Source organism: Pagrus major, chromosome 18 (genome assembly GCF_040436345.1).
Source record: "Pagrus major chromosome 18, Pma_NU_1.0".
Taxonomy (NCBI): Eukaryota; Metazoa; Chordata; class Actinopteri; order Spariformes; family Sparidae; genus Pagrus; species Pagrus major.
The window spans coordinates 29993246-30007102 of NC_133232.1; the positions used below are offsets into that span (position 1 = coordinate 29993246).

The window sequence follows — 13857 nt, forward strand, 5'->3', positions numbered from 1 at the left end:
GCAGATGTGAGCTGCAGGAGGAACAGGGCCTGTGTGTGTGTGTGTGTGTGTTTAGGTGGGTGAGACGTTCAGGGATTAATCACTGATCACGATGAACGCCGAATCGGTGTTGATGATCTCCAGCATTACAGGCTACAGGACTGTGCTCACGTGTAATGGATGATATGTGAGATGCATGTTGAATTTTTGCACATGAATAAGGGGGACCAGCTACAGCAGCTTACTGTTGTGACGTCCTGAAAAGCCAAACAGAACCTCGGCTGGTTGTCTCGGCTGATGAAGATGGGACTGACCTGACTCTGACTCTGCAAACTCACTGCCCCTGCTGTTGGACAAGCGATGCCGAGCTCTCAGGCGCCAGGTATGGGCACAAATCTCACAGATGTTCCCTGGGAGCACGGTCTCCACGGCTCCGGTCAAGACCCGGCCTGGTCCTCGGCTGTGAACAGCGTGGTGAAGATGGTGCTCATATCTCTCATCGTGTGCGTGTCTTTGTTTGGGAACGTGGTGGTTCTGCTGGTGTTCCAGAGGAAACCTCAGCTCCTTCATGTGGCCAACCGCTTCGTCCTCAACCTCCTCCTGGCAGATCTGCTCCAGACCATAATAGTCATGCCTTTTGCCATTGCAGCCACCGTGCCGGGTGTGTGGCCCCTGGATGCCCGGCTGTGCCAGGCTCTGGTGGTGCTCATGCACCTTTTCGCATTCGCTGGAGTCAACACCATCATAGTTGTGTCTGTGGATCGCTACCTGGCCATCATCCACCCTCTGTCCTATCCCACCCGCATGACCCCTCACCTGGGCACCAACCTGATCATCTGCACCTGGGTGCTCAGTTTCCTTCAGAGCACACCTCCCCTCTACGGCTGGGGGGCCATTGACTTTGACCGCCATCACAAAGTGTGCTCGGTGGTGTGGTCCTCCAGCCTGTCCTACTCTGCCGTGGTGTCCACCTTCTCCTTCTGGCTGCCTGTGCTCATCATGCTCGGATGTTACTGGATGGTGTTCAGAGCAGCTCGGAGGCAGAACGCGCTTGTGCACCCCATACAGACGCAATCCTACTCCCAGCCCTGCCCGCAGGACTTCCAGGGACCGAGCAGTCCACAGCGGCAACCCCAACCACAGCCCCAGCAGGCCAGTTCACCTGATGGCCCCTACTCAGCCAGAGGGTACCCTGTTCGAGTCAGGCACAGACGCTTCCACTACCACTGCAAGGCAGCTCGTGTAGTATTCGTGATTATGGCTTCATACATCCTCAGCATGGGGCCTTACAGCATACTGAATACTATATCAATGAGTGCCAGAGCAGCTGTACCCCCCTGGCTGTCCTCCCTTGCCCTCGTGCTCTTCTTTTTGCAGTGTTGCCTCCACCCGTACATTTACGGTTACATGCACCGCAGTGTGAGGAAAGAGTTCCTAGCTTTGCTCTGTGGGATGTTCTGCAAGCAGGGCCGTCCCAGCCAGAGCTCTGCCGTGGAGAGCTGCTTCACAACTACGGAGGTCCGGTTCGGTGCTCACTCTCACCTGCCCAGCCTGACCGCTCGAGTGCTCCCTCTGCGGACATGGGAGGAGTGCACCACATCCTCCTCTCCCACCTGCGAGAGGAAGTCGAGGGACAGTCGCAAAGACACCACCTCAACCAGCGTCAGCTCTGAGCGGGAGCTCACGGTCCACAGCAAACAAAGCACATAAACTGCCTTGAGGATTCATCGGATGGACCATATTTGCTCTTGTCATACAATGTGTTCACACATAAGCTGATATGCCTTCTTAACAACAGGGTTATTCATTCTGAAGTTGCTGGCATTAGGAATAGTTGTATCATCTACTTCATCACCAACGTAATGATCTTTTACTAGTTTGTCATTGATGAAATTGTCGATTTTTGGTTGAATATATGTCTTTAAAGAATAACTTGGTCAATTCATTGTTGCCTGATGAATGTATAATATACTGGCTGTGTGAAAGAAATCCTGAACATTGACTATTTCTTTGTTTATATGTAAAAGCAGTTTTAAGAGTCACCAAGTGTCTGATTAGTCAGACTGTGTGCTTCTGTTTCGTCTTCACAAACCATCATAACTGTTTTAAATGTACACAATTGTTGTCCCAGCTACTATTATAAAAACATTTGCATTTAAATCAATCCAATTTTTAAAAAGATTAGAATAAAAGTAAAACCAGAAACAGCTTTTAATCTGTATTTAATTCTTTGCTCGCAATAACATTTCTCTAGAAATGATGTTGGATCAAAGTTGTTGGTGTTCTGATCACTTTGCTCTATAGGCCACAGGGGTCTCTGATAAGGTATTGATCTGCACAACTATCTCCTTTAAACATTGTCTCTGTTGTATTCTCTGTAATCCTGCCTGAGGGGCACAGGATGTTCTGTCCTTGTGTTAGCGCAGGCAAGCATCGCCTGCAACTAATGAACTCAGGGTATGCTCGTGGAAAAATGTGATGCCTGCTCTTTAAATCTAGTTGAGCGAGTAGATATACGTGTGTTTACGTCCCTGTTGCTGTTACTGTTCTTAGTCTCAAAGCGCCTTTTGAGTAAATGAGTAGAATTGTGATTTTGGCCACATTGTCTTAGCCTCTTTGTTTCCTTGAACTCGACCAAGGCAAGGTAGAAATGTTGCATCTTGTTGTGCGCCAATGTGTATCTGGACTCAGTATTTGCTGCCTTTGTAATGTCAGCCTTTCTTTGAGGAAGCACAGTATATTTGTTGAAACAATACAGTGCGTAGAGAGCAGGGTATGATAAAAAAAATGTTTTAAAAAAAACTCTAGTGGACTCCTTGCACCAGTTATTTAACGTAGGCCGCATGCCGCAAGATCTTATGTAACTAATGTCTTATAGTCCACAGAATACATGTAGATTTGTAAAGATACCTCCCGACACAGTATTTGTAATAGAAAAAGCTGTCTGTTTAAAGCCACGGTGCGGGTGAGTTCTTATGTAAGTGTTTTATGCTTGCGGTGACTCATCTCAGAAAACGGCAACCCATTTATGATGTGATGCCAAAGGATGTCATAGGTGCATCACAGCATTATGTGCATTATTTGAAAAGCGTGTCTCGTCCCACTTTCTGTCATGTTTTTGTAGCGTTTTGGAAAAGAAAAAAAAATAATTCAGCAGTATAAACCAGGGTGCTCCCAGTGTGTTACTATTATTATTATTATTATTTATGAGACTGTGGTAGTTTTCTGGAAACAACTCACAACTAGTCGCACCTGCTTGACTGTTGTGGATTTGAGCTTTGGTTTATTCAAAAGGTCACTGGAGAAATCCGTACTACAGTATTATGAACGACAATCAAACTTGTAGAGTAAGTTTGTTAGAGTGTTGCTCTGTGAAGGACAAAGGGTACTGCAAAGTATGTAATGAAATGTATCATCACATAAAAGAAAGTAATGTTTTTAAGTGCTTTAAATGACATATTTTTGTGATTTCTATTGTGCTTTTGTATTATTTCTGGTTTCATTATCCAACATCGGAAGGTGTCTGTTGTTTAATAAAAGTGAATTAATAGTAAGTAATACGTGTACAATTTTATATTCAACACGTGTTGGTGTTTTTCACTGCCCCCATTAACAAAACGCCTGGCTATAGATGTAATAAGGAAAACTGCTAACACACAGGATGTCTGTGTAGTAAGTGTTTGCATTTGAGGCCAGGCAAGCAACATAATGTATAACCAGGAGTGAGATATGAGTGAAGAAAATTCCAGAAATAAGAGTAAAGAAATGCATGAATAAAATGTATATCAAATGGTGTTAGGTCAGTTTCAAACTCTCATCAAAAAAAAAAAAGTTTAACATCAGAGAACTTTTAAATTACCTGCTAGTAATGACATTAGATTTAAACAAAAGTAAAAGGTTCACTATATAAGAATGGTCAAGCTGTCAAAGTAAAACTCAGACAGGGGCATACCACCCGAGTGACTGCTAACTGTGGCTGCTGTCAGTTAGTTAGCTCAAGTAGCCGCGCATGTAGTGGCCCAGACCGGGAGATGGGAGCATAAGGATAGTGTTGGTGTTTACACCGCTGGCACAGGTATGTTGGGCCAGTATGGCTGTTGCTAACTTCATTAGATATCTGCAACACAAAACATGAATATCATGACAGCAAAGCCTTTTGAATGTTTTCAACTACATTTTTTACATATTGCACCTTTAACTGTTACGGTTACTTACTTATATATTAATAGTCATATATATATAGTCTAACATGTGAGAAATTAATGAAGATTCAGAGGAAAATCTTGGAGTAGATTCAGGGAGAATAACATGGGGCCACAAGAAGCGCACTACACTGTTTGTATCAAACCGTGAAGGTTCTCAGATAATTCTTGCAGTTACTATATACTCATCCTTACACCGTCTCCTCTGAGCACTGAACACCTAATCCCATAGCTCTATGTCTAAACTAAGCATGCTAATGATTAATCAATAATAGATGAATCACCATTAAGAATTATCCAATTAAAAATGTATAAACTGACAGTCAGATGGGCATAAATACATCCAGAAGCATCTTGTCACAAATAACAAATACTTGCTTATCAAATATATCAGCATAAAATACAAAATACTGAAATGACAAAATGTATTAATTAAAATACAACACACAAAATGAGTTTTTATACAAACTGATACTATTTGATATTAGTCTCGATACAGGTTGGATTTTGTTGGGCCAGCTGTTGAATACTGACAGGACGGGGGCACTGCAAATAAAATGAAGTCAATATTTTGGGTTTAGTTTTTTATTCAAGTAACTTAGTGTTTACTTTATCTGTTCTTTTTAATCAATACGAGTAGGATACATTTAAATTAAAAGTATCTAACATAGACCAAAAAGAAATATAGTCAATTGTTTGTAAATTGCCCAGGTATGCACTGTTTTGGCTCAAAGAAATAAAAACATTCGGCCTTCATTTTGAATTAATCGCATTTATTTGTAGAAATGTTATCACCTTGGGTGATGTCTCCGCACTGCTCGAAGCAAAAGGCAGCAGTGTTTAATGTAGCTAAACTTCAGCGAACCACTTATTACAACTTAAAGAGGGTGCATCTCAACGGTCTTGATCAGTAAATTCATGAATTGCATTATGATAACTAGGTGAGAATCTCTCCTGGGGCCAGACAAATCAGGCATGTCACTGAGCGATCATCCTTCATGTGCAACATACTGTAGCTGTAGCATAATCTTCTATGTACAGATGTGCTTCTTAACCAAGTGTACCCCTTGTTTCTATGCCAACTTAAATGCAGCCACCAAATACAAAGGAATGGACATGTATCATAGTAATGTCAGTGTTTTATATACTTTCTGAACTACAATACAGGCTCATATTTAAGGATGTATAGCCCCATCTTTACCTTGAAAAAAGAAAGAAAAAACAAAACTCCTACAGAAAGTTCCATAAAAGGTGACAATCTTTAAGTAGCATTCTCTCACTCGCTCGCTCTATACAGTATATGTACACACATTTTTTCCATCATTACATTACAGGTAATGAAAAACAAAACATTTAACTGTAAAGGGAGTAGAAAAGCAAAATACAGAACATTTTACTTCCTTTAGAAAATTAAAAATAATAACATTTCAGGTTTTCTTGTTAACCCACCAAAACAAACCACTTACTATGACAGATCATCCGAACCCAAACTGATTTTCAAGAAGCCACTCGAAATATTACTGGTCAACAGTGGAAACAAAATTATATATATATTTTAAAAAGAAAAACAACAGCAACATAAGTTTAAAGCACAAAAGAGGACGGGCTCTGCTCTTCGGGTCTTTTCTATGATGGTTTCAGTTCAGGTCCATTCAGACCTTTTTAATCCCACAGTCAGCACTGAGGAGGCCAGTACTGCCAACGCAAGGAGTCAGTCTTTCCCCTCAGTCCTCTCTAGTCCACCTTGACCACACTGTAGATCTTATTTACAAACCAGAAGCAGGCAAAGAAGCCAATTGTACCTGAGAAAAAAGGTTAGAAAAAAGTTAGATGAATGACTTCAAAATAACAACTTAAAATCTGTTTGGGACAAATGTGTGTAAAGTTTAAAATTAATGAAAGGCCACAAGGTCCTGCAATTAATATACTTCAGGAGCACAGATGGAAAAAACAAAAATCCTGAAGTGCCAAATTTGTTGCCGCAAAACCAACTTCCATCCGCTCAAAGTTCGAAAAATACAGGGTTGGGACTGCAATCTCTACAAAACAGCAAAAACTCTGGCACCTGCGGTTTATTTTGTCAGAGAAAGTGAGAGAGAGAGAGAGAATATTCTCCTCCGATGTTGAGAAGCAGGATTGGTCAAAATACTGAATCAATTCATGTGGGTATAAGTCCTGTCTGACTGCTCAATGGGGGCCATGCAGCCCAATCCCGAATTAAATTTGATCAAAGTTGGGATGAGGTGAAAACGACCGACAAGGAAATAAAAACTTAAAAAAAGGGGGAATGAAAGAGATTAGGATTATTTAGATCAAAACTGAAAGCAAGGAGGGAAAGTGATCATCTTTTCCTTGAATCCTTGGATTATTTCTTGGTGGTAATCTTTTGACATCTCGTCCCCTTGCTACTTACAGCTCTGTGTTAAGATAGCGTCAAGCAGTGCGGCAGGCTAACTTTTATCTGGCCTAATGACAGAATAATAAAATAAAAAATGTCATCATTTGACATCATGGTGAGGAGTATATATCCGAGCGACATAAAGACTAGGCTGTTATCTAATTCCCCTATGTTATCCTTTTCCCGCACACACCCCTATTCTCTTCTGAGTGGGTGTGCAAGAGAGCTGGACAGGGCAAATGAGTGCTGTTGCCATGTCAACGCGTGTCAATCTTTGTCTCATTCAACGTGGAGACGATGTTCTGTTCATCCTAGCTCAGTGATCTCCTCAACCTTAATCACGCAGCTGCATTTTTAAGCACAGAGCAGCAACAGTCAGGAATCCTGACTGCATATAGACTTATTATCATCCATGGCAACGAGTGAATGTGCTGCCTGTTTCCTTTTGATCTACTGAAAAAAAAAAGAACAAAAAACAGAACTCCCTGATAAAACTAGACTCTGGCTTGTCAAACCGCAAACCACAGACAGTACAGTTGACCTAAATAAGTCTGCAAAACTAGATCTGACCAAGAGGGACTTTGAACATTCTAGTCTTATTTCTCCCAGACCCTCTGATTTTCATTAAACTTTAAACAAAAATGACAGTTCAAATGGAGCCCCAGCAAATAAATACTCTTTAATTGCAGTTGACACAGTTCTTCTGTACTGCCAGTGTAGAAAGAAAAGGGGCCAAGGATTGGCTTTAAATAAATATCAAACAAAAAATGTTACACAATAGTATGGACTGTTTCCTGGTGTCTTATTTCATAGGAACAGGATGGAGGTCCTGAAACTAACGTCATTCACCACGACCTTTAACTGATGGAGGGTGGTGCTACAATAATTAGCAAAGCAAACAAGGCCGTTCTTACGTACACACACCCTTTCTGTGTAACTTGCAGAAAACTTCTCTACTTGTCATAAAATGGAGATTGCAGTGAACGAATATAACATACAGTACATAGATGATCATTTGTTGTTTTTAAACAAACTGAGCTCACCAATAACAGCCACCAATCACAATATGTTATCCTGGTGTCAAAGTGATTACTCAGGGGAGAAGCAGGAAATCACTGTAGCTATTTCAAGAGCTCGTGTGTCACTTAACTCACCTGTGAAGAGGAAGAAGATGAGGACCATAATCATAGTGTATCCAAAGTAGAGGATGGTGCTGGCAGCTCCGATGATTTGCAGCTTCGAAAAGAAGTAATGCACCGCGTAGATAAACAGATAGACTGCTGTGAAGCCGCTGGTCAGGAAGGAACGCCACCACCAGTGGTAGTCCTGGACACACATTACATAAAACGACATGTTAGGATGCGATAATTAGGATAGGTCAACTGAAATCTGGAGCAGATGGAAAATGCTGAAATAAAAAACCCATATTGATGTTGACTTAATTTCCCTATACAAAATAGCATTTGCATAACTTTTTGTCAGGGCTGTACGATGAAAGGTAAGGGCATAGAATATATATTAGAATATACTGAGAAACAACATCAGGGGGGATTTATTTTAGATATTTGCAATTCTATTTCCTCCCTGTTACACCAGCATGACTACAATATGACAATTACAGTATGTGTTACTGACAATGAATATTTTAAAGTACAATTCATCCATTTTTTTCAGACTCTATGGGGGACAAAGTCCGCTGAACATTTATATACCTCAGCACATAGGTGGAAATAGCAGAGCAGAATTGTGGCCTCAGAGCAGGTGATGAGCAGTATTATGAAAACCAGGAACAGAAATCCAAACATGTAGTACATCTGGTGAGACCTGGAAGATAAAAAGGCAACATGTGTCAAACTCCTCCTTAACTGTAGTCGAGTGTACATTGTTCAAAACAGGAATTGCAGGCCAATCTGGACAGATGACATTCCTGAATTCTTACCAAATGCTGTTGAGGATGAAGAAAAGCTGAATGAAGATGCATCCAAAGGGCAGGATGCCACCCATTACTATACCAGGGATGGGCTTTGTGAAGAATGACTGCTCGGGAATTTGACGGGGGATCTGGTTTGTTCGCACTGGTTGCTCAATTGCCTGGACAGGAGAGGTAAGAAAGAAAAAAATATTAAAAACTCTTAATTTCAAGCTTGGCAAATTAATAAATCAGGAGGCCTAACTCACAGCCTTCTTGAATCCAAAGTAGGCACCAACGAAGGTGAGGGGCACAGAGATTCCAAACCACAGAGCCAAAATGGCCACCAGAGTGCCAAATGGGATTGCTGCTGAGGAGCCCTCCACCCAAAGGATCAGGTTCATCAGGAAGAAGTCTGCAAACACAATACTAGGGTGGGGAGGTAAACAAAGGACAATGACACAGAGAAAGGTTAACATGTGAGACAGATGAAAGGGAAAATAAAGGTGCAACATGTCACTCCAGGGCAGAAATTAGATAAATGCATGAAAGCAGACCAAATGCATCAAGTGAACTCACCCTGGGCACAAGAGTGCTGTCAGCAAGACGTTCGTCTTCCACTTTTCACCTCCAAAAGCTGAGAACAGAAACAGAGATGGTTGACAATATCATGATAAGAGAGATCACACTGACTGTAAACCAGTCTGTGTTGACTGTGTTGTGAGACTTAAAGGAAACTTTACAACATGGTTTTCTGGATTCTTACTTTTGTAAAGGCGCGCAGACACATAGCCAGCAGGAGTGCCCAGCAGAACCCAGAGGACCACAGCACACGTCATGAGAGCCCCTCTGTTGGCCGGTGACAGGAAACCCAGACAGGCCAGAACTACGGCAGACACACAGTCAACAGTGGACTCATTCAGACATACAGCATACCAGCAACATTGCAAGTATGTACTGGAATATCAATATAGAAGACTGTTTCTAATACTCCACCTACACGCTGCCCCATAACTTCAGACTGTAAAACCTATGGTTTGTCTAACATGTGTCTTCTTGGGTAGCTCACTGTATTTCATAGGATGGACACTTGAATTGTTTTGCCAAGATGGCTGTTGGGCTGTCAGTTACTTTGACATATGAGAAAAATAAAACTCTACAAAGAGAAATAAACAAGCTACATTTGGGGAGACAACCAGCCGAGCTTTAACTAGCAATGTATTGCAAATTTCTACACAATGTCTTGTATTTTAAGTTAGTTTTCACATACGCTCTGTTTTCATGTTTAATCTACCAAACCAATTTAATATTCACATTTTGGTTAACAAGGCAACAACAACAAGTGTAATATTGTCCTAACTGTCTTTAAGTCTTAAAAGTATATAAATTGGTGTGACATCTGTGTGTGGGAAGAAATTGTGACACTAGTGTCACTCCATGATGTATTTTATCTTGTAAAAGGGAAACTACTTATAGAAGTTAATAAGAATGAAACTCTAATATATGATTTATTACAGCCTAAGTAAAAATAGTCCTTACACAGTGTGATGAAGGTCATGATGAAGATCTGGGTGCCCTGTCCGAGGAACACAGACAGCAACATGCCTTTCCTGGGGGGACGGAAAACATCCCCATGCACCTGCTTCCACCCCGATTCCTCCTGTGCATCCTCCTGGGAAGAGAGGCAGACAGAATAAAGAGACAGTCACAATCAAGGAAGAAAGTACTTAACATTTGCAAATGGTGAAAGTTAAAGGTGAACCAACCACCAAGTAGTGAATAATACCTCACAAACTTCTACCCAAGCAAAATAAAGTGAATACTGTGAAAACCTGGTTTAACAAAGATTGTAAAATTTGGTGTGAAAAACTCCTCGGTCAATTCTCACATATAACTTGTACATTAAAGAATATCCACACCACATTTTACGTTATGTCCTAATGTGCCTGTTTGCCGCAATCACACACCCAAACACCTGATTTAGTAACCATTCTGTTCAAAAACTGCTTTCAATAAGCTTACATAGAGTAGAGAAGAGTTTCCCTTGGTCGATGGAATCTTTATCAAGTCTGCCTGTGAAATGTAACAAAATATTTATAATTCTTGGTACTGTGCACCCATGTTGCTTGGCGATATTTCACACAAGCAGTAGCCATGATACTGTGATAAAGATGACCAATAAACATTCAGATGTAAACCTCCAATATTTGAGAGTGAAAGTTCAGCTAAGTGGGCTAAGAGAAAAACTACAAACAGACATCAAGTGACCCTTTAAACCCCTTTAATATATCCTCAATAATTAATGGTCATCTAGCTGAAACAAGGCTCCTCCCTTCAAAGTTTTCAGTCAGCTGTTGGTTTGAAAAGTTTAGATTTTCACCTGTATGGTAACAGCTACTTTGAATAGTTAATTTGCATGGTGGCAACAGGTTCCTTGTAGTACATTAATAAGACAAGAACTAATGAGATCCAAACTGTACCCGTCATACTACAATCTGTTGTTGGTTTATTTCTAACAACTGCATCTTAAAGAAATCCTAAAACTTCATATACACATCTGGATCAGCTGCAAATGAGAGAGAGCTCAACAATGCCTTTACCTGGTCGACCTGGTTGTATCTGGCAATGTCCTTATGCAGGGTTCTCAGCATGATCATGGCAACCATACCAGACAGGAAGAGGACAATGACCAAGGAGTTCATGATGCTGGAGAAACAAACAAGACATGTCATAGCATCAACTAACAAGCATCAAGACCCGGAGAGTTTTAAGGGAGAGGGTGTTTCTGTGATGCACATTGTGAAATATAACTTCATACCTAAACCACTGGATGTTGGTGTGAGGCATGGAGACCAGGATGTAGTCCCACCTAGAGGCCCATTTGATGGCATTGTTCTCCTGTAAAGGGAAGTAAAATTATTGCAGGAAACATCACACACAAAATGTTCTTTTTCCATCATCATCATCATCATCATCATAGGCACATAGATATCGTTAAATGTTTGTTACATATAGGTACTCGTATAATACAATAGTTTGATGGCCTACCTCAAAAGTGACAGAGTAGGTGTAAATTATTGACACATCATTATCAAACTCCCCAAAGACCTCCATTGGGCTTCCTCCTTCACAAGTTGGGTTCTTCTCATCCGTGTTTTTGATACTGTTGTGCAGAAAACACACAAAATCCTTCATATCATACTATTAATGAATGTGGTATTAGTGAGGGAGAATACACCTAAATCAAAATACAGTGGCATCATGTGCATCTACTTCCAACCATAATTACCTCTTTGGCTCCAGAGTGGCAGCAACCAGCCGAGCTCCTCTCCATCCTTCTGAGGCTCCGCTGTGGTAGGTGATCCTGATGTCCACATGGTTGAAGACGTAAAATGTGTTCTTCTTGTTGAACTCGGACTGGAAAAAGAAAAAAAGGAACATTCTTATTGGACATAATGCAAGCATCCTATATACTCTTTAAATATTCTCTAAATAAAACAAAAAATATATATATTATTATTAATTCTAAGCAGAGACATTATTACACATGATGTGAAAATGGCAAGCAACATTTTCTTTCTGGGATGAACTTGTCAAATTCAAGCATTCCAGGTAACAGAAATTAAAACTCACATTGATAACACAAGCATCTTTAGCTCTGCCATCTGCTGTAACGAGGCAGCCAATGGGGAAGCCCGGGTTGCAGTACTTCTGACCATCTTCCACATCATAGCACCAAGTCACCGGCATGTTGTCAATGATCCTGAAAAACAATTCGTTTATCCCAATAAGCTTCTTGATAGATAAAGTTTGCGCTCATGTCTGTTTGCTAACAATTTTATTTTACTGCTGTATTCCATCTTTCAAACAAAACTTTAGATAACTCATAAGTCAACAAGTACAGTACAGTACAGTATGTATTTTACTAACCAGTGGTGCTGGTAGTTCAGCTGCATTCCCATCTTCAGAAAATCGAGTTTGGTTGCATCTTCCTGCTCGCCTTTCTTGTAATCTTTCTTGCACACTGCCTTGCATTTCACATCTTGTTTGAAGTTGAACTATAAAAAGCAGATTAAGAGTCATGTTGTATCAAGACAATACGTGGAATCTAAAATATGCAGCACACCACGCAGGCTCACATTTTCTGGTGAACACCCACCTTGTATGGTGAAGACTCAATTCGCTCACCAAACAGAACCTGTCCAAGGTTCTCAGAAGGCCTCTTTTCCTTGGCATCTTTGCAAAAGTCGAACCTTTAACAAATTTACAGATGATCACACACAATGAGTAGATGATATTGAGCTGCGAAACATATAGACAGACATTAACCAGAGCAGCTTTAAGCAGAAATGAAATGTTACTTACACATCATACTCATAAGGCAGGACTGACTCCACTGAGTCCAAGCGATTGACAAACAGCTGAATTACTGTCTGTAAAGAAGCAAAAACAGTTTGTCTTTCAGTCTTTTTTTGATTCAATGAAACAAAGCTGCCATCAGGACCATAGCTGGCAGGTTGCCCGTTTTCAAGTCCATTCATACAGCTAACGTTAATGTCAATAAGAGGGAAATGTCGCAACCAAAGACTAATTTAGGTTAGATCGTTGTATTTGATCTGTCTCTCGAAAGGGTGCTAGATCCCAATGTCTTGGCCAGTCCAAACTTACCTGATCTTCGCCAGGACGTGAACAGAGTAGTGGCCAATCAAAAATATTGGTACAATTATATTATCTGTCAGAATTCATTATTTGAATGTTTTAATGTGCTAACAGTGAAATGATAGGCTGGTGAAACCCCGATACCTCAGTAGGAATATTACTTTCCCTTGCTAATTCCAGGAAGTGTCAGTCAAAACGATAAACAATATGTCAGAATACTATGACAGTGTTCCGGCTCCAGGTATTAGCCGGGGCCTACTTTAGGAGAGCACTGGCTAGCTAGCAAAGACTAAGGAAGATAAACTAAAACGAATATGCCACATCGGCTACAGCGGAAAATCCGCGGTACAATAAAAAATGCGAGTCTTATCAGTTCACCATACCTGGCAATCCTCGCCACCTTGGTCCTCTACACAAAAACTCACTGGGGCTAAACCCGGAAGATAAAACGCCGAGCACGAACAGAGATACGAGACTAGCGAATAAACCAGCACCGAACCAAAGTGTATCCGCCTCTTCATTTTAACGCGGACACGGTTCTTCGAAGATGCGTATACTTTCGCGAAGGAGAGCTTTCCTTCTTCTCAGGGAGTGGGATGTTTGCTAGCTGTACCGCTGTTAGCTAGGTCTTTCTACTCGGGACGCAGCGGCTGAGCTGACCTGTCTCGCAACGCAACCAGCATCCGTGACGTTCAGTTCCGTCAAGCTAT

General features: G+C 41.1%; 2 protein-coding genes across 3 annotated transcripts; one reads left to right on the plus strand and one right to left on the minus strand.

Moving 5' to 3' along the window:
• The first annotated feature begins 339 nt into the window (after positions 1–339).
• gpr101 (G protein-coupled receptor 101) lies at positions 340–1689 on the plus strand. Its single transcript, XM_073486423.1, has one exon. The coding sequence runs from the start codon at positions 340–342 to the stop codon at positions 1687–1689; it is 1350 nt and encodes a 449-aa protein (XP_073342524.1).
• Positions 1690–4937: 3248 nt separating this feature from the next.
• Positions 4938–13857, minus strand: tm9sf5 (transmembrane 9 superfamily protein member 5). 2 transcript variants are annotated; one of them, XM_073486772.1, is made up of 18 exons: positions 13531–13816; positions 12854–12921; positions 12648–12741; positions 12419–12546; positions 12122–12251; positions 11778–11905; positions 11537–11651; positions 11307–11386; positions 11089–11194; positions 10511–10561; positions 10028–10160; positions 9255–9374; positions 9068–9125; positions 8758–8917; positions 8519–8670; positions 8292–8403; positions 7734–7905; positions 4938–5983 (listed from the first exon to the last, which is right to left on the minus strand). In XM_073486772.1, the coding sequence occupies exons 1-18, from the start codon at positions 13666–13668 to the stop codon at positions 5916–5918; spliced, it is 2013 nt and encodes a 670-aa protein (XP_073342873.1). In that variant the 5' UTR covers positions 13669–13816; the 3' UTR covers positions 4938–5915. The 2 variants fall into 2 exon arrangements, with proteins under 2 accessions (XP_073342873.1, XP_073342874.1); XM_073486773.1 differs by lacking the exon at positions 10511–10561 and having other exon boundaries at positions 13531–13857.

Coding starts and splice junctions, on each gene's coding strand:
- gpr101 (XM_073486423.1), top strand. CDS start 340: ATGCCGAGCTCTCAGGCGCCAGGTATGGGCACAAATCTCACAGATGTT.
- tm9sf5 (XM_073486772.1), bottom strand. CDS start 13,668: ATGAAGAGGCGGATACACTTTGGTTCGGTGCTGGTTTATTCGCTAGTC. Junction 12,742..12,853: donor CTGCCTTATGAGTATGATGT/GTAAGTAACATT, acceptor AATTTGTTAAAG/GTTCGACTTTTGCAAAGATG. Junction 11,195..11,306: donor ACCAACATCCAGTGGTTTAG/GTATGAAGTTAT, acceptor TTGTTTCTCCAG/CATCATGAACTCCTTGGTCA.